Source organism: Rhinolophus ferrumequinum, chromosome 7 (assembly GCF_004115265.2).
Source record: "Rhinolophus ferrumequinum isolate MPI-CBG mRhiFer1 chromosome 7, mRhiFer1_v1.p, whole genome shotgun sequence".
Taxonomy (NCBI): Eukaryota; Metazoa; Chordata; class Mammalia; order Chiroptera; family Rhinolophidae; genus Rhinolophus; species Rhinolophus ferrumequinum.
Window position 1 is genome coordinate 90489683 of NC_046290.1, and position 24683 is coordinate 90514365.

The 24683-nt window shown below is 39.7% G+C and overlaps 1 protein-coding gene across 6 annotated transcripts in view; it reads right to left on the bottom strand.

Moving 5' to 3' along the window:
- Nucleotides 1-918: 918 nt before the first annotated feature.
- Nucleotides 919-24683, bottom strand: part of LOC117024856 (NXPE family member 3-like) — a 60169-nt gene continuing 36404 nt past the window's right edge. For 4 of the 6 annotated variants that reach the window (XM_033110471.1, XM_033110470.1, XM_033110468.1 and 1 more), the window contains 4 exons: nt 13774-14528; nt 8632-8711; nt 8047-8259; nt 919-1649 (listed from right to left, as the gene is read on the bottom strand). In XM_033110471.1, the coding sequence (XP_032966362.1) occupies nt 1117-1649; nt 8047-8259; nt 8632-8711; nt 13774-14513 (1566 nt within the window). In that variant the 5' untranslated portion in view covers nt 14514-14528 and the 3' untranslated portion in view covers nt 919-1116. Of the gene's footprint in view, nt 1650-8046; nt 8260-8631; nt 8712-13773; nt 14529-15494; nt 15561-15675; nt 15784-24683 lie in introns of those variants that run through there. The other 2 variants (XM_033110469.1, XM_033110473.1) reach the window with 2 other exon arrangements.

Genomic DNA, 24683 nt, shown 5'->3' on the forward strand with positions numbered 1-24683 from the left:
CTCCTAACGCTGAGGTCACCCGTTCGATTCCCACATGGGCCAGTGAGCTGCACCCTCTGCAACTAGAATGAAGTCAGTGAGCTGCCGCTCAGCTTCCAGGTGGCCAGATGGCTCAGTTTGTTGGAGTGCATGCTCTCAACCACAAGGTCGCCGGTTCGACTCCAGCAAGGGATGGTGGCAAGAGATGGTGGGCTGTGTCCCCTGCAACTAACAACGCCAACTGGACCTGGAGCTGAGCTGTGCCCTACAACTAAGATTGAAAGGACAACAACTTGACTTCGAAAAAGTCCTGGAAGTACACACTGTTCCCCAGCAATGTCCTGTTCCCTTTCCCCAATAGAAATAAATAAATAAGAATCATAGTTAAAATTCAGTGAACCCTTATGTGTCAGACAGCAGGCTAAGTACCTGACATGTGTTATCTCACGAAATTCTCAAAAAAAACAAAAAAGAAAGAAAGAAAAGAGTGGAGGGGGGAGAGAACGAGCAGCAGTTGTGGCCGTAAGACCCACTGCAGCAATGGATCATCCTCGTATGTACTTCAACAGTGATTGTCTCCTGGTCATGGGATTCTAGGCGATTTTTATTTTCTTCGCTAATAGTTTCAGAGTTTTTCAAATTTTCAACAAAGATCTTGTATTACTTTTGACAAATAGAATAAATATTTTATTTTACCAATCAGTCCATAAAAGTCTTCACATATATACTCAGGCTTTCCACTAGGGTGGCTCTGATAAACTGAAATGGAATCCGTGTCTTAGGCCTTTGCAAGGCTTGTTGACACTCCACACAGAAACTCCAACACATGAAATGACAATCCTCCTAACTGGATGTACTAGATGTACTGATGTATTAGATGTTGCCAGCTCTGTCCCTACCCTCACCCTCTTAGTACTACTTTTCCATGTGAGAACTAAACCTCTCAAGTTGCACTGGACCACTGCTAGGCTGCTCTCCCCGGCCACCACCCACATCCCAATTCCTGCTGGTTGATTTTATGGCCAGTTCATTAGGAAGAGGTCAGAGAACGGGTACAGTCCGCTCAGGGAAGGGCCTGCAGGCCTGATCACCCCTCCAGCTTCTCCACCCACACAGTGCCAAGACCCGCAGAAGCGCTCAGGTGGGGCAGACGAAGGACAGGAGGAGGTCCACTTCATTGCCGACGATGAGCCTTCCTGGGTGGATGTTGTCGGGCACCGCCAGGCTGGAGGTCATTTCCCAGGCGTCCACAAAGGCCACACGGAGGTCGGCAAAGGCAGCTCGGAGGAGCCGGTTCACCTGCAGGGTGAGCCAGTCGCTGCCATATACGGACTTGTAGCCAGTGTTGGCCAGTTTGATGACCACGAGAGTGCGGGGCTCCCGGGCCAGCAGCGCAGCCACAGCTGCCCGGATCCCTGCCAGCCGTCGTGCAAAGATGGACGGAGGGAAGGTGGTGAAGTGGGCGCCCAGCCCCAGCACCACCACGGTGTGGGGGCCCCCTGCCAGGCCCCCCAGCTCTCGGGCTACAGAGTGCAGGGAGGCCACTGGTGTGCGCAGGGAGCGCAGGGGCCAGCTGTGGGCCCGCCAGTGTAGCACTATATTCCGAGTGGTCTCCACGGCCATCAGGGGCCCTGTCTGATATGTGGCGTGTAGATCCATGGGCTTTAGGGCTGTGGAGAGGAAGAGAGAGGAGGCCTAAGGGTTAGTATAGGACTGTATACCATCCTCTTGGACAAATGAAATCTCTAGTCCCCATATTCCAGGACATAAGCATCCTGTCTCTAAACCCTAGTGCTTACCTACCCCAACCCCAGTTTTCAAGGTAGCCAAGGATCTCACTATTACCATCCTAACTCCTATTCAGTTTGCTTTTATTTGTCTAAGACATTTGACTTCTCCATGCTGAGTGACCTCTTCCAGAAACCTCTCTTTCTTGCTTTAACACTACATTATCCTATTTTTTTCTACCATTCTGGTCATTCTTTGTTCAATTGTCAGCTTCATGTTTTCTTTGCATTCTCTAAATGTGGTATTCCCTAAAATTCTATCACTGTCATCTACTTTTCTTTACCATCTTCCCTTTGGGGAATTCATTCACTCCTACCTCCTCAGTTTTTGTCTAAGCCCTGATGGCTTCCTGAGCTTTGATTCCACACTTCCAATTGCCCAGGCAGTATTTTCTCTCTAATGGCCACAATGGTCTTGAATATTTTGTACATTGCCTGGATAGATGAATCTATCATTTTAGCACGCATAAATGTCTCTCTATGTCCTGAATTTCCCCCTACTGCCCCACACCAGTCAGCTATTGTTTTGGTGACTTTCCAATGTTTTGTTGTTCTTTTCTTAGCTCTCCCTGGGGAGGCCGTTAGCCATATTTAATACCTCTCGGTGTCTCAGTCTGAACTCAAATAATTAACCAAGTCTCATTCATTATTCATTTTAGGTTTCCTATGTGCAACACATGCATCCAACTTTTAGTTTAGGCTCTTAGTAACTCTTGGCTACATTCATCTAGCAATAACTTACAGGTACAAATTGGTGCTGTTCTGGGTACTTTTGTATACAATGGTGAAAAAGAGACAGCCATCCTTGCCCTCATGGAGATTACTGTTTCTTGGGAGAGAGAGAGATTTCCTGATGCAGAAGGGAGGTTGGAAATTGTGAGGAACTGAAAGGAGGTTGGTGCTCCTGGAGCATAATGAATGGCACGGGGTGAGGTTAAGATATAGGCACGGTCTGGTCACATAGTTCCTTATACATCATGTTAATGATTTTGATTTTTGTCTCAAGTAAATTTAAAGTGAAGGTGAGTAGCATGATCCAATTTACATTTTAAAAAGCTTTTTCTTGCTTCTTTGTGAAAACCTGGGGTGAAATGGGGAGCCTGATTTAAAGGACTTTGTGATAGGTTTGGCAATGTCAAGGATGAGGAGAAATAGGGATAGAAGCAAGAGGGTGATATTTATACACACACAAACACACACACACACACACACACACACACACACACACATATATATTATTATATCTGTAATTTTTTTTCTTTTGGTAGCTAAATTTTTTCCAACTTTGTGGAAGTATAATCAACAAATACAAATTACCTATGTTTAAGGTGCACAACAGGATGTTTGAGAGGATTACCACAATCAAGCTAATTAACATACTTATCACCTTACAGTTACCATTTTGTATGTGTGATGAGAACACTTAAGATCTACCTTTTTAAAACTTTCAAATGTACAATACAGAATTGTTAACTTCAGTCACCATGCTGTTCATTAGATCTCCAGAACTTACTCATCCTGAATAACTGAAACAGATATATTTTTGATGTAGAGTAGACAGGATTAGATAACTGGAAGCTGGCATTAAAAAACAGGAGGTATTAGTGAGTGCCAGATTTCCAGTTTTAGCAGTAGGGAGATAATGCTATATGTTACCTTTTGCTAATGGTGCACTGTGACACTTGGCCCACATACCCTGATGAAGACAATTTTAAAAAGTAATTTTAAAAGTTTTTAAAAATTCTGAGATAAGAATGACAGAATTGGAGATCAAAGAGATTAGAGTTGATTCTTAACTGGGGGTATTTGTGAGTAAAGACACCAGAGATAGGAATACTTTCTGCTTTCGGCTGAGACCCGAAAAGACTGACCTGGGATCATTTTCCAATCCATGCAAGTTCACTAAAAGGCAGATATGTATTCTGGTGGCTTTGAGGGATGGAACTTAGCATCCTCCAATGGGGGAAAACCTAGTGTAACATTCCCTGTACTAGGCTAGAAACAGAAGAACTTCACTATGGAGGGTGGTGTGTACTGTACTCCGAGGGATTATCTCTCACACAAGTTGAGATGGCTCACAAAACTTCCAACCTTGTTTCTAAACTGTAAGCACTCTTCTTAGATGTCTGCCAGAATGAAAACCCTTCTTCAACATAAAATAACATTGCCTTAGGACTTACATTATACACAAAAGTATTTTGTCAAATAAAACATCCAGAAAACAATAAAATATCACAAGACACTTGAAGAGGCACAACAAAATAAGCTAAATGCAATAGAGACAATAGACAACAGAAAGAAGCCTATGAGGACTCCAGATACTGGAAATATCAGACACAAACTGTAAGGCAACTATGCTTACTATGTTCAAGGAAATAAACGTCTAATTTGAAAATCTCAGCAACGAACCAGAACGGTAAAAGAGATATTGAAGATTTGAAAAAGAATCGTCTAGAAATTATGGAAGTAAATAATACAGTAACTACAATTTGGAACCAATGGTTGGGTTTAATAGCAGATTGGACACAACAAGAGAAAAGTACTGAGTTGATACACAGATTGGAAAGAAAGACCCAGAATGACTGAAGAGGGAAATCGATAAAAAGCACAGAAGAGAGGGAAGATACAGAGAAGAGAGTGAGAAAAATAGAACACAATTTAATTGGAGTCTCAGAGAAAAGGATGAAAAATAGGAAGAGGTAATATTTGAAGAGATCGTGGCTGACAATTTCCCAGAAACAAAAACATAATGAAAGGCATCGATCTACTGTTTCAAAGATCCCAACAAAGCCAAAGTACAATTGTTGAAAAATCCATATCTAATCACATTTGATTGAAAATATAGAAAAAAATCAAATGAAAAATAACTGAAGACAAAAATTACCAATGCCCCAGGAATAGAATAGAGGCTACCACTAGACGCTGCAGACATCAAAGTATAGTGAGGGAGTACTACAAACAACTCTACACACACAAAGTTGACATCTTAGATGAAACGGGCCAATTTATTAAAAAGCACTGACTATTACAACTCACCTAACATGTAACAGATAATTTGAATAGCACCATAACCATTAAGAGAAATGTAAGAAACTTAACTAAATGCAATGTGTGTATCTTGCTTGAATCTAGTAGAAAAAAGATAAAGCATGCAAACAGTTACCAAAGAAAGTTGATACAGATCGTCAGGCAACTAGGAATGAGAAAGTTTTCTTCATAATGATAAAAAGTTCAATATTCCCGGAATTTGGAATAACTCTACATAGCTATGCATCTAATAATATAGCATTAAAGAAATAAATAAAGCAAATTTCAAAACACAAAAATGGGAAAAATGGGAAAAATCACATTCATTCTGGGAGATTTTTATACTTACTGTGAAGTAAGTAGACAACGATTAGTTATGATGTAAAGATTTGAACAACATGATTTTAAAAATATTCCTGTTTAGACACTGAAACTATCAATCGCAGAATACCTATGTGGAACATTTACAAAATTGATGGTATACTGGTCCAAAATGTGAGTTTTCATCAAATCTCAAAATATTTCAAAATTTAAAAATATGTCCTGTAGTCACAGTGCAATAACATTGGCATCAATAACTAAAACAGTATTAACCAAAAGATATATCATATCCAAACATCTCAGTTGGAACCATATTGAACTATAGGTTCAATATAATCACAATTAAAATCACAAGAGGAAAAAGTTTTTTTCAATTCCACAAGTTGATTAAAAGAGTCATATGGCAGAACAAAGGGCCAAAAAAAGGCCAAGCCTCTTTTAAAGAAGAGTAGAAATGTAGCTCCTGTCCACCAGAAATCCAAAATTATTACAACAGTATAGTAATAAAGACTGGGTGGTATTGGTGCTGATACAAGCAAATAGATTCACTAAACAGAATAGAGATCCCCCAAACAGACAGACATAAGGACACCTGCTTTATGACGAAGATGCCCTGCAGAGCTATGGGGAAAAGATGGCTTCTCAGTCAACAGTGCCAAGTCAATCAGGTACCCCAATATCCAAAACTTAGAAAAAAAAGGTGTTCTCTCATGACTAATAGAAAATGTCAAATGAAAACCACATAAGCCACTATGATACACCCATACTTTTTGCCAAATATTAGAAAATGATAATATCAAATGCTGGACAAGAATGTGGAACAATAAGAACCACTGGTGAAAGAGTAAACTGGTAAAACCATTTTTAAACATTGGCAGAATCCAAAAAGTCTAAAGATACACCTACTCTCTGATCAGCAAAGCCATCACCAGGTGACATCCTACAAAAACACAACCTCATGTGGACTTAAAGTGACATGTACAAGAATATTTATAGCAGCATTTTTCATGATAGTCCCATCAACAGTAGAATGTAAAAATATAGTGTGATATAATCATACAACTAAATACCATGTAGCAGTGAAAATGAATGAGCTACAATCACATGAAAGAATACAGATGAATCTTATATACAAAAAAAACCCAGACACAACAGAAATCATAGTGTATGTTTTCATTTATGTGAAGTTGGAAATCGGGCAAAATTCATCTCGTATATTGTTTACGAATGCCTAATAAGTTGGCAGAACTATAAAGAAACACAAGGGCTTAAGTGTTATAACAGAATAAAGATTTCTAGAATAATGGGAGAGAGAGAGAGGGAGTTATAACTCGGAGGAGACATGGTATCAGGAGGGCTTCTGGAGTGAGAGTCTTGTTGTCTTTCTTAATGGGGGTGGAGGTTATATGGGTTATCATTTTATAACAATGCAAACTGTTTTACGCATTTTCTATGTTTTGTTATATTTTATAAAATTTTAAAAATTATGCACTTCCATTAATATACAAGGTCTATCAATAAAGTTCATGAACTTGCCACCTACACTTATATTGGCAGCACTGTACAAACAGCTTGGTAAGGTTTCCTAACCTTGGTATGTCAATGTCTCACAGATGTGTTCATGTCGACATGTGACGGTCTTGCTGAGTGGCTTTCATTGTTGTTGTTGCGTGTTTTTACGTGCCATCGTGAGAATGTCTGAGCTTGAATTAGAGCAACGAACAAACACTAAATTTCTTGTTAAACTTGGCAAGAGTGGAAGTGAAATCAGGGACATGTTATTCCAATTTATGGAGATAATGCCATGAAGTAAACAACAGTGTACAAATGGATTAAATGTTTTTTGAGGGCAGAGAACACGTCACTGATGACGAGAGGTCAGGTTGGCCAGTAATGAGCAGATGAGAAAACATTGATGAAAACACTGATGAAAACATTGCAAAATTTGCCAAATTGTGAGTCAAAATCATCAGCTATCTGTGAGAAGCATAGCAGACCAAGTAAACATCAATAGAGAAACAGTTAGGAAACTCTGAACTGAAAATCTTGGCATGAGAAAAGTGTGTGCAAAAATGGTCCCGAAGGAGCTCGCTGATGAAGTCCAACAGACATTCAGACTAGCTTTGCTGTTCTACCTTCCCACTCAGATATTTTTAAGACTTATAGTAACTTTGGAGTAGGTACTAGATGCTTGGACATACTTATATTTAAAATAACTACTATAAATGCTAAGTGTTTATTTTTCTTTTCTAAATGAGAGGTATTCACAAGTTCTGTCTGTGATAATTTTCTGTTTTCCATTAATCTTGACTTTTTAGAAAAATGGCACACATGGAAAATTTGAGATTGGATTCATTTAACTTTGGAGGGGCTGAGGAAATGACGCTCATTCAGCAAAAGTCACTCAGGTTTTAGGTGCTAAGAGAATCATAGCTCTATCAGCTGCTGGTCAAGAGACAACAGTGAGGCAAAGAAAGGAGAGAGAGAGAAAAGAGAGGAGGAGAGGAGAGGAGACGGAAAAGAAGGGAATAGAGAAGGAGGAAGAAATTGAGGTAGGTAGGGTACAAAAATGTGAACTTTATTTCTTTCACGTAAATCTTACTTAAGAGAGTAAATGGGGATTTTATTTAAAGACTAAATCGGGGACTGTTCTTGTATTATCAGAAATTGTATTATTTGAAAGGTTTTTTTTTTTAATGCTGTCATATGAGTTCATTACATATCTTCTGGTCAACCAAACTGGAAAGGAAGCTTGGTGATGATAATTACATTCTCTCAGCTCTGATTCATTTGCTCATTTGCCCTTGGAAAATTCCCGGCATATTGCCCCAACCTCTGTAACATGGGAGTCTTGTCTCGCAAAGCCCTCCCTGTTCACCTCTTCCTTCCTGAGGCTCCAGGTGTCCTGCCCTCTCCCCTCAGGGCCACTCACAGGGCACTTTGTCACGCAGATACTCCCACCACTGCCGAAGCGTGGAGTCTCCCATCATGTGGACAACGTGGCCAGCCAGGCAGCCCAGGATGCTGTCAACAGTGGGGAAGGAGCGGCTGGAGCAGGACAGCGAGTGCCACACTTCTTGGTGGTAGAAGCCAGAGGGTTTTGTAGCTGGGAGCCCAGGATGGCATGGGGGCCGTGCGGACAGGGCTACAGGAAAGGGGAAAACAGAATAGCGCTAACGTTTATAAATTACAAAATGCCAGGTGCTCCTCTATGCTCTTTACATACATTATATTATTTCATTTACTCTGACAAAAATCCATGAAGCAGTATTCTTATCTTCATTAAGAAGTAGGGACACTGAAGTCTTGAATTATTAATTAATTTACCCATCATCAAGAATAGTGACTGGCAGAGATAGCATTTTAACCCCAAAAGTCTGACTTTACAGCCTGTGTTACTAACCACTATGCTATACTGCGCTAGCAGGGGTGGTTAGGGCTCTACTCCCAATCAAGGAATAAAACCCCTCCAAGTCTATTACCCACACGACCCCCAGCATATACCAGCCCCACTCACCCAGGCTGCTGTTCCCCGGGGCTGCCATTCTGACCTGGATTGGAGAAATGCCCTGAGGGAGCACCTTGTCTGTCACTTTCCTGGAGAAACACCAAAAGTGAGCATTGAGGGAAGGTGACCAGGTGAAAGCTGGAGACCAGTATGAGCATATGATGGTTGACTTGTGATTTCTACTCGAAGTCCAAAGAATTTGAGGTAGTTACAATACAATTAGCACACTTACAATGTGAAGCATTACAATAAAGAGTCAAAAAATGATGGAAGGAAGAGGAAATCATACCAGGAATCTGGACCTTCTGCAATCAATCTACCCTTTGTCTCTGTCTACTCACAGTCCAGGTAATTAAATAACATCGAAGCTGGGTTGTGTAGTTCTCCTTCTCTGATAAAAGGAGGTACACAAGCAAGCCAGGAAAGACAAAGTTCCTGGCACTAAATTCTCGAAGAAACACGGAGCAGAATAATTTTCTGTTACGGAAAACTCACAAAGAGCACCGTGTGGAATAACCAGGTTAACGTCAGCATTCGTAAATCACGTTGTTAGTATATGTCACCATGATATGATATGATGACAATGTAACCTTGTCTCTGTGATCTTCCTCCCCCAAGCTCATAACCCACCTCTAATTACACCAAAAACATCAGAAAATTTTAATAGAGAGGAATACTACAATACGTGTATAATTAAACAATATTTCTTAAAGCTGTCAAGGTCATCAACAACAAGGAAAGTATGAGAAAATGTCACAGCCAAGAAGAGCCTTAGGAGACATGACAACCAGATGTAATATGGTATTCTGGATGGGATCCTGGAACAGAAAAAGGACATTAGATTAAAACTTTACCTAATAAACCATGGACTTTACCTAATAATAATGTATCAGTATTGTTTCATGAATTGTAAGAGAATTGTTTCATGAATTATAAATTACAAAATGCCAGGTGCTCCTCTATGCTCTTTACATACATTATATTATTTCATTTACTCTGACAAAAATCCATGAAGCAGTATTCTTATCTTCATTAAGAAGTGGGGACACTGAAGTCTTGAATTATTAATTAATTTACCCATCATCACACTACTAAATTACTGTGTAATTTACCCATACACACTACTGTAAGATGGTAATAATAGGAAAATTGTGTGGGAAAGTGGGTATGGGAACTCTGCACGATCTGCTCAATTTTGTAAATCAAAACCATAAACTCTAGTAATAAAAAAATTCCAACAATTCCACACACAGGTATTTATCTAAGACAAGTGAAAATATTTGCCTACAAAATTGTTGTCGGCAAAAATTGTTAAAGTTGTGCAATGTTGGCAGCAACTTTATTCATAATAGCCAAAATCTGGAAACAACCCAAATGTCCATCAAGAGGTGAAAGGATAAACAAACTGTGGTCTATCCATATAATGGAACACCATTCATTAATAAAAAGGAGAAAATTACTGATATGCAACAATATGGACGAATCTCAAAAAACATTTTCCTAAGCAAAAGAAGCCAGATACAAGAGTACAAACTGCATGATCCATTTTTATGCAATTCTAGAAAAGGCAAAACTAACACATACTTTCAGAAAGGAAATCAGTGTTTGCCTGGGCTTGGAGGTGGGTGAGGGAACTTGACTGCGAAGGGACACAAGGGAATCTTCAGAGGTGGTGGAAATGTTCTGTATCTTGATTGTGGTGACAGTTACACAGGTGTACACATTTATCAGAACTCATTGAGCTGCACATTTGAAATAAGGACATTTCATTGTATACAAATTACACTTCAATAAACTATATTTAAATTTTTTTATCAAAACGAAAAACTCAGACAATAGGATTATGAGCTGCTGAGTAGTCTGTAATTAAATAAATAGCTATTAAGAATAAATATCTGTAGCATGAATGTATGAGCGAACTGCTGTCTCTAAAATTGATGGGCTAGAGTGCCAGTGAGGCCGGAAATGCTGTTGGGCTACCTTTTTGTGTGTTTCCACCTAGCTGTCTCTCCCAGTCCTCAAAGCTGAGGTTGGCCGCTTACCTATCTTTCTTCCTTCATTTCCCAGGGCAGGGGAGAGAGAGGGGCAGGGGCAGCATTTTAATTTACAGAAGCTTTCTCAACATTAACTCCCTTACCAGAATATATATCAACCGGCACCCATCCTGACTTCCTACTCGCCCCATTTTGGAGAAGAGGTGACACTGTACCCTAATGCTACCTCCTTCTGCAGCTTTTAGATTGCACCACTTTCTTTCCTCCTCCTCCTCCTTCTTTTCTGCACCATCTTCAACTTCTTCCCCCCAGTTCTTTTTCCCCAGAACATAAACATAATGACATCTGCTGCACTGAATGAAGCACCTCTTCCACTGCCTCTTCCTGTATCTACAACTCAGCCAGATACCTTTCCTTCACAGGACAACTTCTTGAAAGACTCATCTGCCCTTGTTATCTGCCTTATTTTTCCACTTTTTATGCTCATTTTTAAAGTTACTTTATTATGTACCGAACATCCAGCTTTAGTGGATCTTAACATTTAGCCAGGTTGGTACTAGATTTCTCTTTAGATAGATATAAATCAATCACTAAAATAAAAAATGGTGTAAAGACCAAATGTTGGGGAGTGTGCAGAAAACTGGACCTCTAACACGTTGCTGGTGGGAATGTAAAATGGTATGGCCACTCTAGAAAATAGTTTGGCAGTTTCTTATAAAATTGAATATCCACTAATTACACAACCCAGCAATTGCACACAGACATTTATTCCAGAGAAGTGAAAACTTATGTTCACATAAAAATCTATATGAATATTTATGGAAGCTTTACTTACAATAGTGAAAAACTGGAAACAACCCAAATGTCCTCAATGGGTAAATAGTTAAAGAAACTGATATGATGAAATACCAGGCTGCCATAAAAAGGATGGATTATTGATGTACGCAATAACTGTTTTCTATTGTAAGTACTAATTCTGTGTCAATTGTGTGTGTTACAGGTATAATCTCCCAGTTTATATCTTGACTTAAACTATGTTTACGGGACTTTTTGTCATGAAGAAGTTTTTGAGTTATATATCACCCCATTTATGAATATTTTCTTTTATGATTTATGCCTTTTGATATGTCTAAAATAATATTTTCCTAATCCAAAATCATAAAGATATTTTCTGCTATTACCTTACTAAGTTTTAAGGTTGCTTTTTCGCATTCAGGTCTTTAATCCTCCTGACATTAATCTTTATGTATATAAACTGAGGTTCAGATCTAGTTATATTCTTTTCTGTTTATTTCTATTCAATGCATTCCCCATTGGTTTGAATGCCTATCATGTTTAGGTAAAGTTACTTATCTTCATGGATCTAGTCTTTTCTATGATTTATTCAACTACACCTAAACAAATGTCACATTCCATGTCAAGAGACTATTTCACACACACAAAAAACATTGAAATATAAAGAGATGAAAAGGGGTATGCCATGTGAATTCTAAGCAAGTGAAAGCTCTTCTAGCAATATTCATAGTGTAAAAATTAGGACTTAAGACAAAAAAAAGAAAGTAACATAAATAATTTACCACTAACATAAAACAATCACAAAGTTGAATGTATTTAACAAAACAGCCTTGAAATAGCTGAAATGAAAACTTCCTGAATTACAATGAGAAACAGTCATATCTACAAACCTACAAACACAATATAATACATTTATGTCTGAAACTAATACACAAAGCAGAAAAAAAATAGTGAAGAAATATGTGTTTGGAATAAAAAACTTAACAAGCTAAATCAAATAGGTTCAGAATTTCATTCTGAAGAAATAGAGAATACAAATTATTTTCAAGGAAATATAGAATACAGACAAGAATTTAGTCATCTGTTGGGTCACAAATAAATTCTCAATAAATTTCAAAGAATTGATATTAGAAACCATACTTTTAGTCATAATGCAAATAATGCATTATTTGCAAATATTGCAAATATTTGCAAAAATATATTGCAAAAATATATTGCAAAAATAATGCAAATATTTTTTTCTTAAAAAAATACAAAGATACCCAACTCCCTACCCTATATCCAGAAACTAAAAATAATTCCTAAATAATTCACGACTTAAGGAGGAAATCACGGTAGAAGTCATAAAACATGTAATACTGAATAAAATGAAGCTCCCATATACAAAATTTGGAGAATACAGCTAAAACTATACTCAGAGGGAAAATTTATAGCCTTAACTATAACTTTTTATCCCATATACAGAGGATTGATATATTGATTAATTGTTCTGAATCGTGAAACTACAAAAAAGAAATAAATCTTAAAAGAAATAGAAGCAACAAATATTAAAGTTACCAATGGAAACAATTAAAATAGAATGGAGACTTAATTTTCCTGGTAATATGGCAGACCCAAGTATTCACAACAAAAATACACTGAGAACAACTGAAAATTCTCTGGACAAAAAGAGTTTTTATAAAAATATTTTTTAAAGCGGATTTTTAAATAATTGAAAAGCTGAAAAAATAAAGAAACTTCAGATGAAAAGCTAAGTATAGGCAGGAATTTGGAGAAATGAATGATGTACTCAAGCCATTTTTGCCCTGTGTCATTCACTCTGCCGTAAATATTTCATTTCTTATCTTTCCTGGACAATTCCAGGAAATGAATTATAAGCTTCCTAAATGGATATCCGGACCAGTTTTTTGGGATATATACTGTGTTTCCCCAAAAATAAGAACTAGCCTGACAGTCAGCTCTAATGCAACTTTTGGAGCAAAAATTAATATAAGACCTGGTCTTATTTTATGATAATAGAAGACAGGGTATTATATAATGTAATATAATATAATATAATATAATATAATATAATATAATATAATATAATATAATATAATATAATATAATACCGGGTCTTACATTAGTTTTTGCTCCAAAGGACACAGTAGAGCTGATTGTCCGGCTAGGTCTTATTTTGGGGGAAACAGGGTATCTGTGTAGAAAAGTCTGTCACATGACGGTGCTAAAAAAGCATGTGTTGAATGAGAGTATAAATAAATGAGGTGTAACCTGGGGAGGGCCATTGGGTCAAGGCACAATATTTAAAAGGAAGGATGTGGCTTAGGGTGGGGCAGGTGTCCCCGATTCTGAGTTTTCTTACCCCGCCAGCAGGGCCTCATCCTGTGGTGTAGTCACTTTCAGGTAACGCCCACTTGAGTGCCCAACTAAAGAGCTGCAAGGCAGGGTAGAGGGTTGAGCACAGAACCAGAGCTCACCCGAATCCACATCTCTGTACTGGCAGGTAGGCCGTCTTGTTCCAGTAGACTGGGGGTCAACATTGCAAATCACAGTCTCTTCAGTTCCTGTGGGGCCCCGAAAGTAGCCCACAAAATCAACTGTGGCCCTTTTCTCTCTCCAGATTCTTCGCAGAACCCCAACTGCCTCGCTGGAGTGGATCAGACGCACCTGTACTTGGGCCTTCCCAGCCCAGAGCAGGGGGAAGGACAGCAAGTATGTGCCGTTCTCCAGATCCTGGACGTCCCCAGGGAGCCCAGCCTTCAAGTCAGGCCCCAGCAGCTGCGCCCGAAACAGATCCCCACCATGGGTCTTGGGTCTGCCCCGGTGGTCTCTGGCGATAAGGATGGCCTCCAGGTAGCCTCTCAGGGCATAGCTGGTCTGGGCAGGACCCCTCAGATGGTAGGTGGAGGCCTGGGGGCTGGTGGAGGCCAAAAAGTCCCCCTCATCTTCTGGGGTCAGAGGCCAGTACAGAAGGTGGGTGAGGTTGGCAAGCTCCTGGGGGAGAGAATCCAAGAGCGAGGGAGATTCTGTGGACTCAGAGGCAGATCGAGAGACAGGGCGGGGTGCTGGGGGCCGAGGGACGGTGCTGTCAGGCCAAGACATCTGGAAATAGAGGACCTGTGGGTAGAGAAAGGAGAATCTATCAGTGGTTTGTGTTTCCCTCACTTTCTTCTTTGGTGAAATATCCACTCACCAAAGCTAGTCCCCTCTGCCAGGGGTCCTATCCTGCCTGCGCCAGGCTGTCTGTCACTCATCAGCCTCGTGTCTGAGTCATTACCACATTCATCTTGTGTGAAGGTGAAGTTATGTCTCTGGGTCTCAACTGTCTCCTTATCTCAGCCTTATTCCCTCTACTACCGCCTTCCCCCCACCCACCAACCCCCCCCCCCGCCACAACATACACAGAGATAAGTGCAGGTCTGCATCCAACTGTCACATCTATAGCTTTCTTCACCCCTCACAAGTCTTGCTTTCCTTCCAGAACCTGGCATTCTGATTAAGTGTCCTCTTTTTCCTCCCTAGTCTCTCTCTCCCACCATCTCCACCCTAGATTTCCAACAGAGTTGTGGGTGAGCAAGCCCATTCCTCAATGCTGCTGAGGGTTATAGAAGAAGGAGGTTAGACTATCCCGAGGGAACTCCCTCTCTAATTGGACTCAGATTCAACTACAGAAACCACTGGAAAAGTGAGAAGCTGTAGAAAGGCACAGACACAGGTGTGGTTTGAAGAAGCACTGAGATATGGCAGATTCTTTTCTAGGAAGAAATGGTGTTTGCTACAACAAAGGGTCTCCTCTGGGGGTTCAGAGAAACTCAGCACCACAAATACAGACCAGAGAAGTGTGCGTATCCAAACAGGAAGAGCAGTAGAGAGAGGCCATGTTCTGTGTCATGGAGGCTGGTAACAGCTGTGAGAGGAAGCCTGTGCACCTGGCCTATCAGACACTCGCCTACACCCACCATAGTCCCCTCTGCTCAGACAAGTGTTATTCAGACAAGACAAGTCTCAAAATCCATGGCAGCACATGGAGGGTGTGTTTGAGGCTGCAGTCTCTGATTTGATCGCTGGAGGAGAAACACTCACAGGACTGGCTCATCTCCGGGCTGGAGAGGCGCAGGAATGAACATCACAGAGTCTGGGCACCAAATCCAGTACTGTGTGGTTCCCTGGTATGCTTGGCCCACACAGGCCCGAGCCATCTTGGGGGGAAGTACGAGGTTGGACAATTAAGTTGCGAACTCATCCTAGAAAAAGTGCTACATACCTTATTGTTGAATATCACTATGGTCACCTTTGAATACTCCCCTTCGGAAGCTATACCGACATCAGTCCACCCTTCAAAGCCATTTGGAACTCTTTTTCTGTAATGGCCATCAGACCTGTCGTCGTATTATGCTTGATGTCCTGTACATCATCAAAATGTCTTCCTTTCAATATTTATTTCCTTTTCTTTGGGTAAAGAAAGAAGTCATTGGGGCCAGATCAGGTGAATAGGGAGGGTGTTCCAATACAGTGATTTGTTTACTGACTAAAAACTCCCTCACAGACAGTGTGTGTGAGCTGGTGCATGTCGTGATGCAAGAGCCATGAATTGTTGGTGAAAAGTTCAGGTCGTCTAACTTTTTCACACAGCCTTTTCAGCACTTCCAAATCGTAAACCTGGTTCATTGTCTGTCCAGTAGGTATAAATTCATAATGAGTAATCTGTCTGATATCAAAAAAGGTTAGCAACATCGTTGCAACAAATTTGCGAGTTTAATTGTCAGATGTAGTATACCTGGTAAGGTTTCTGATCCATATAGAGTCTGTTCACAGGCCCTCATCCAGGGCTGGGAGAATATCAGGAGGGTCACTGAACTGGGAGATCACAGATTAGAATGGCTCCCTGTCCATCACTAACAAATGACAAAAATAGGGCAGGTGAACATGACCCATGTTCCTAGAAGCAGAGACTGTTTTTCCTCCTGCTACTTGCGGCTTTGCCACCACACAAAGGGTCCTGAAGATTTGAACTGACCAGTAAGAGTGGCCAAGAGTTCTGGTTACATCAAATTTGAACAGATTGGAGAAAAACCAAGAATAATTGTGTAACATGCAAAGAATTAGTAGGTATGGGAGGTCATATGGATATTTGTTTTATTATTTCTGGTATGTATGTCATATACTATATATATATATATATATACACATATATATATGTACATATATATGTACATATATATATCGTGTATATCATGTGTATGTATATATATATATATCATGTATATCATGTGTATGTATATATATACACGGTATATATATATTCTCTCATATGTGCAAAACGCTTCAAGTTTTAAAAATCCTCTGCTTAATTTCCTTTTAACCAAAGAGGAATTATAAAAAGAAAAATACAATCTGTGTACATAGAAATAAAAAGAGAAAACTTCAGGAGTGACATTTTTTAGGTGGCAAAGTAGGAAGCTCTAGATCCTGTTTACCTCCAGGAACACACAGATTCAGGAATAATTCACAGACCAATTCCCTTTGTGAGAAATAATAAAACTAACCGAAAAGTTCCTACACTCTAGGCCAGCGTGAAACCAGACTTATCTAAATTGGTAGAGAGACTCTGGACACCCTCTTGCCAGAATCCCTACCCTCAGTACACTGCCATAGGATCAGGAAGAGAACGCTTAGCTCCCAGCTTCTACCAGGGAAAAGAAGGGAAAGAGTTGGTCCACTGGTCTAGTGTCCCAGCTTTTCCGTAAGACTTCTTAGAGAACTGGCTTCAGTCTTGCCAGTTTTCCAATGCTGACCAGACCAGCACAATCTAGCTAGCTACCTAGGGGGGAACAAGGACTACTAGCTTACTACCCGAGGCAGCCGTCATCTTTGGACACTGCCATGGGCATTCTCTCTCCGCCCTAACTTTATAAAAACTTCCTTTGTAGAGTCTGTGGATGCTTTCAGCTTTTGTGAATGACCAGGGGTTAATTCCACACCAGGACTGTTACCACAGCTCCTCATCTTGGCTCCACACAGCTCCCTGTGCTGTGTGAAAAGCCAGTCACAGAAACACAAATATAGCCTGATTGATTCCCTTTATATGAAGTATCTAAAATCGTCAAATTTGTAGAACGGAATTGTGGAGTGGTGTTTGCCAGGGTCCAGGGAGAGGGGGAGGGGGAGGTGCTAATTAATGGGCAGAAAGGTTCAGTTAAGCAAGAGGAGTAAGTGTTACAGGTCTGCTGTACAGCACTGTACCTGTAATGTCGTCTTGTATATTTTGAGACATTGGTAAGCAGGTAGATCTCATGTTAAGTGTTCTTATCACGATAAAATAAAATAAAATAAACAATTGGTTTTACTCAAAAGACAGTATTAGAGTGAAAGGCAGGCACAACACAGACCTGGAGAAGATAGTTGCAACATGTACAACAAATGGAGGAGCTTATATCCAAAATCTATAACGAATTCCTACAAATCAATAAGGAAAGACAGACAACTCAATTACAAATGGATAGAAGATACTTTAATAGCATTTCACAGTAGAGGACCAATGACCAATAAACACGTAAATAGGTGCTCAGCTAAATTGGCAAGAAAAGCAATGCAAATTAAAACCACAGTAAAATACCTTTACATAGTCAAAGAAAGGCATCAACTAAAAGACGGACAATACCAATGTTACTGAGGATCTGAAGCAACTGAATCTCTCAGGTCATGCTGGTGAGAGCATAAATTGCGGAAACCACTTGGAAAACTATTTGACAGTATGTACTGAAATTTAAGGGATGCACACCTTAGGACCAAGCAGGTTAGCTCGTATATCCAACAGAAAGGCATGCATATGTGCACCAAGCTATGTTTAAAATAGCCCCCCCCAAAAAAGTCCATCTACACTTAAATGGATAAATGAATTGTCACATATTCATATACTAGAGTACTAGAATGAAATGAAAATTAACAATAATAGCCTTACACTACAACAAAATACTTCCTCAATTGCTCTCCCTTCAATCTCTCCCACATAACCATTATGATGTTTATGATTTCCATATAAGTTCTATGTCAACCTCAAATGTATCCATCAAATATATATGTACATACACATGCACACACAAAAATATGTGTATGTAGATGAATCTCACAAAAATATTGAATGAATGAAAGTAGACAAACATAAAAGAGTTCATAGTGTATGATTGCATTTCTATAAAATGCAAAATCATGCAAAAATACACTATAATGTCTATAGTTGAAAAGAAGAGAATCCATTCACGGAAGGTCATCAAAATGGCGGCGTGAGGTGAGCCTCTGTAAAGCTCCCCTGGAATTTAAACTAATCGAACAACAATAACTCCACAAAGGACTCCCTGCACAGCAGACACTCAAGACGAAGAGGCCCACTACTGAATTCACCGAAAGGTGGGCGAATCGCGCGAGCGGGGGAGGAGGGAAGGGAAAGTGCGGAGACGGAGCCGCGTGGGCGCAGGATGCAGACCTGGCTCAGGGCTCCGAGCTCGCTGCATCCCGGAACTACTGCAGCTGCGCGAGAGGGAAGAACTCGGGCTGCTAGGGCTCCGCTTATGGCCCACGGGGATGAGGGGGCAGCATGTAACACGGCTGAACCCAACGCTCACGGCAGAGACCTCGGAGCAAAGACTGAGGGAAGAAGGCTGAAAACGGTGGTTTAAGCCCTCACTGCCGAGCAGAGAATGGAAGCCTTAGGCACTGAGACTAGCCGCCCCCTCCCTACCCTCCAGGGCTCGCCCCGCTCCCACCTGCCTGGTGCTAGAAGCGGAACACTAGCAGTGTCAGATCAAAAGAACAGAATATTTGCTGTTCTGAGAACTGTGGACCGCAGACACAGATTCACAGCCCAGCTAGTTCAGACAAAGGGGAGGGAGCTGTGGAAGCAGGACCGGCTGTGGTGGTGGTCGCCGCCATTGCACTGGGCCACCTCTCACAACCCACCCTGCCCTGTCCCCACCTATCTGGGCGGATCCCTGCAGGAGTAAACAGAACTGCTGAAACATACAGGCTCTGAATCTGGTGCAGGGAGAGCTTCGGAACTTCAAAAGCTCTTCACATGCCCACACGGACACTGCGCCCTGTGACCCAAGCGAACTATTAACAGAGGAGAAGCCCGTCTCCCAGGGAATCCCCGCATTGTGTGAGAAGCTGGAATAGTGCAGAGAAAACATAGCACTATCGTGTGAGAGAGAGAAAAAAGGTTGCAATCAGAGAGAAAATAAACCATTCTACCAACAAGTACTGGAAAACAAAAGAAAGACCTCTTCCTATCAACCTGTTGCAGAAGCCACTCCTATAGATGTCTAGGAAGAGAAATAATCGATCAGTAATTGCCATGAATAACCAAGGCAACAAGACAGCTCAGAAACAAAGTGAAAAGTCTCCAGAAAACAAACTTAAAGATATAAAAATATGTGACTTAAATGACAGAGAATTCAAGATTGCAGTTCTGAAAAAACTCAACGAGATGCAAGAAAACACAGAAAGGCAGTTTAATGAACTCAGAAACACAATCAAAGAAAAACATGAGTATTGTACGAAAGAGATTGAAATTTTAAAAAAGAACCAAATAGAATTTCTGGAAATTAAGGACTCAATAGAAGAAATCAAGAATGAAATAACCAGCTTAGGTAGTAGAGTTGACCAGATGGAGGAAAGAATCAGTGACATCGAAAATAGAAACCTGGAAATGACACGGATGGAAGTAGAAAGAGGCTTGAGACTTAAAAGAAATGAAAGAACTCTACAAGAACTTTCTGACTCCATCAGAAAGAGCAATATAAGAATAATGGGCATACCAGAAGGGGAAGAAAGAGAGAAGGGAACAGAGAATATATTCAAACAAATTGTTGATGAGGTCTTCCCAAACTTGTGGACAGAACTGAATCCTCGAATCCAAGAAGGAAATAGAACACTTAATTACCTCAATCCCAACAGGCATTCTCCAAGGCACATTGTATTGAAGCTGTCTAAAATCAAGGACAAAGAAAGAATCCTTAAGGCAGCCAGGGAAAAGAAAACAGTAACCTACAAAGGAAAGCCCATTAGATTATCATCAGATTTTTCAGCAGAAACTCTATAAGCCAGGAGGGAGTGGAACCAAATATTCAAACTATTGAAAGAGAGAAATTATGAGCCAAGAATAATATTTCCAGCAAAGATATCCTTTAGATATGAAGGAGGAATAAAGACCTTTCCAGACATACAGAAGCTGAGGGAATTTTCTAATATACGAACTGCACTAGAAGAAATACTAAAGGAGACTATTCGACCACCATCAACAGGGACAATTTGTGGCAACCAAAACATAAAAAGGTGGAGAGTAAAGGCCTGAACTGGAATATGGGAATGGAGAAAGTAAGCGTGCTGAAGAAAATGGAATACTCTAAATATCAGACTTTCTTTTACATAAACTTTAGTAACCACTCAAAAAAAATCCAGAACTGAAATATATACTGTAATAAAAGAAGACACAGAGGGAAACATCATAAAATACAACCACACAGAAATAATAGACAACAACAAAAAGGCAAAGAAACAATGGAGACAGACCTTACCAGAAAACTAAAGATAGAATGACAGGAAATCCTCACATATCAATAATCACCCTAAATGTAAATGGATTGAACTCACCAATAAAAAGGCACAGAGTAGCAGATTGGATCAAAAAACTAAACCCAACCATATGCTGTCTCCAAGAGACACATTTCAGCTACAAAGACAAGCATACACTCAAAGTGAAAGGGTGGAAATTGACACTCCAAGCAAATGGTACCCAGAGAAAATCAGGTGTAGCCATAATGATATCAGATGAAACAGACTTCAGGGTGAAAAAGGTAACAAGAGACAAAGATGGACATTTCATAATGGTAAAGGGGACTATACAACAAGAAGACATGACAGTCATCAATATTTATGCCCCCAATCAGAGAGCACCAAAATATACCAAGCAACTACTAACAGAACTAAAGGGAGAAATTGACCAAAACACAATTATACTAGGGGACTTAAATACATCATTGACAGCTATGGATAGATCATACAAACAGAAAATAAATAATGAAATAGCAGCCCTAAATGACACATTAAATGAAATGGACATAAATGACATATATAGAGCACTTCATCCTAAAACATCAGACTATACATTTTTTCTAGTGTACATGGAACATTCTCAGGATAGACCATATATTGTGACATAAAATCAGCCTCCGCAAATTTAAGAAGATTGAAATCATACCAAGCATATTCTCTGATCACAAGGCTTTGAAATTGGATATCAACTGCAAAAAGAAAACAGGGAGAAACACAAATACATGGAAATTAAACAACATACTTTTAAAGAATAATCGGGTCAAAGAAGAAATTAGAGGAGAGATCAGAAGATACATAGAAACAAATGACAATGAAAATACATCCTACCAAAATTTTTGGGATGCAGCGAAAGCAGTTTTAAGAGGGAAATTTATATCATTACAGGCCTATCTCAAGAAACAAGAAAAGTCCCAAATAAATAACCTCATGTTACACCTTAAAGAACTAGAAAAAGAAGAACAAGTGAAACCCGAGGTCAGCAGAAGAAAGGAAATGACAAAAATTAGAGCAGAACTAAATGAAATAGAGAACAAAAAGACAATAGAAAAAAATTAATGTGACAAAGAGCTGGTTCTTTGAAAAGACTAAAAAAGTTGACAAACCCTTGGCTAGAATCACTAAGATAAAAAGAGAGAAGACACTAACAAAATCAGAAATGAAAAAGGGGAAGTTATCACGGACGCCCCAGAAATACAAAGGATCATCCAGGAATACTATGAATGACTATATGCCACCAAATTCAATAACCTAGAAGAGATGGACAAGTTCTTAGAAACATATAGCCTTCCAAGGCTGAACCATGAAGAACTGGAAAATCTAAACAGACCGATCACCAGTAACGAAATTGAATCAGTCATCCAAAATCTTCCCAAAAGCAAAAGTCCGGGACCAGATGGCTTCACTAGTGAATTCTACCAAACCTTCACAGACGGTTTAATACCAATCCTGATCAAACTCTTCCAAAAAATTGAAAAAGAGACAGTACTCCCTAACTCATTTTATGAGGCCAACATTACCCTGATACCAAACCTGGTAAGGACAACACAAAAAAAGAAAACTACAGACCAATATCTCTGATGAATACAGATGCAAAAATCCTAAACAAAATTCTAGAAAATCGAACACAACAATGCATTAAAAAGATCATACCCAAAGCAATATACAGATTTAATGCAATCCCCATCAAAATCCCAATGGCATTTTTTAAAGAAATAGAACAAAAAATCATCAGATTTGTTTGGAACCACAAAAGACCCTGAATAGCCAAAGCAATCCTAAGAAAAAAGAACAATACTGGAGGTATCACACTCCCTGACTTTAGCTTGTACTACAGGGCTACAATAATCAAAACAGCATGGTATTGGCAGAAAAACAGACACATAGACCAATGGAATAGAATTGAGAACCCAGAAATAAAACCACATAAATATGGACAGATAATTTTTGACAAAGAAGCTAAAAACATGCAATGGAGAAAAGACAGCCTCTTCAATAAATGGTGGCTGGGAGAATTGGATATCCACGTGCAAAAGAATGAAACTGGACTGCTATCTGTTACCATGTACCAAAATTAATTCAAAATGGATCAAAGACTTAATCATAAGACCTGACACAATAAACTGCATAGAAGAAAACATAGATACTAAACTTATGGACCGTGGGTTCAACGAGCATTTTATGAATTTGACTCCAAAGGCAAGGGAAGTAAAAGCTAAAATAAACGAATGGGACTATATGAAACTTAAAAGCTTCTGCACAGCAAAAGAAACCATCGACCAAATAAAGAGGCAACCAACTGAATGGGAGAAGATTTTTGCAAACAGTGCCTCTGATAAGGGGCTAATATCCAAAATATACAAAGAACTCATGCAACTCAACAACAAAAAAACAAACAACCCAATTGAAAAATGGGCAGAGGACCTGAAGAGACATTTCTCCAAAGAGGACATACAAATGGCAAATAGACATATGAAAAAATGCTCAACATCACTAATCATCAGAGAAATGCAAATAAAAACCACCATGAGATATCACCTCACCCCAGTCAGAATGGCTGTCATCAACAAGACAAATAGTAACAAGTGTTGGAGAGGCTGTGGAGAAAAAGGAACCCTCATTCACTGTTGGTGGGAATGCAGACTGGTGCAGCCGCTATGGAAGGCAGTGTGGAGGTTCCTCAAAAAACTACGAATAGAATTACCATGTGACCCAGCAATCCCTCTCCTGGGTATCTACCCAAAAAATCTGAAAACATTTATACATAAAGACACGTGTGCTCCAATGTTCATTGCAGCTTTGTTTACGGTGGCCAAGACATGGAAACAACCAAAATGTCCTTCGATAGATGAATGGATAAAGAAGTCGTGGTATATATACACAATGGAATACTATTCGGCAATAGGAAAAGATGATATAGGAACATTTGTGACAACATGGATGGATCTTGAGAGTATAATGCCAAGCGAAATAAGTCAGAAAGAAAAAGCAGAGAACCATATGATTTCACTGATATGTGGTATATCAACCAAAAACAACAAAAGAACAAGCCAAACAAATGAGAAAGAAAAACTCCTAGACACAGACAATAGTTTAGTGGTTACCAGAGGGTAAGGGGGGTGGGGGGTGGGAGATGAGGGTAAGGGGGATCAAATATATGGTGATGGAAGGAGAACTGACTCTGGGTGGTGAGCACACAATGGGATTTATAGATGATGTAATACAGAATTGTACACCTGAAATCTATGTAATTTCACTAACAATTATCACCCCAATAAATTAAAAAAAAAAAAAACAAGAAAAGAAGAGTGTAGTAGTGATGGAGAGGGAGGCAAAAGAGGAAGTTTCTGGGTGTACTGATAATTTTTATTTTTTGACTTGAGTGATGATTATACAGGTATGTTGTCTTTTATTTAGTTGAGCACTATGATTTATATATTTCTTATGTATGTTATAATTCAACGTTTATTAAAAGGTGGGACGCTTTGGGTGCTGCACCAAGATGTCTCTCTCTCTCACAATGAAAGGTTTCTCTGGTAATGAAACCAACACTTTCTTTGGACCGGTTTATTAAGGATTAGGGTTTCCCTGCCAAATTCCTTCATGCTTTTAGAATAAAGACCAATATATGAACCCATCTTTTGAGATCAACCACTTTTTAATAGA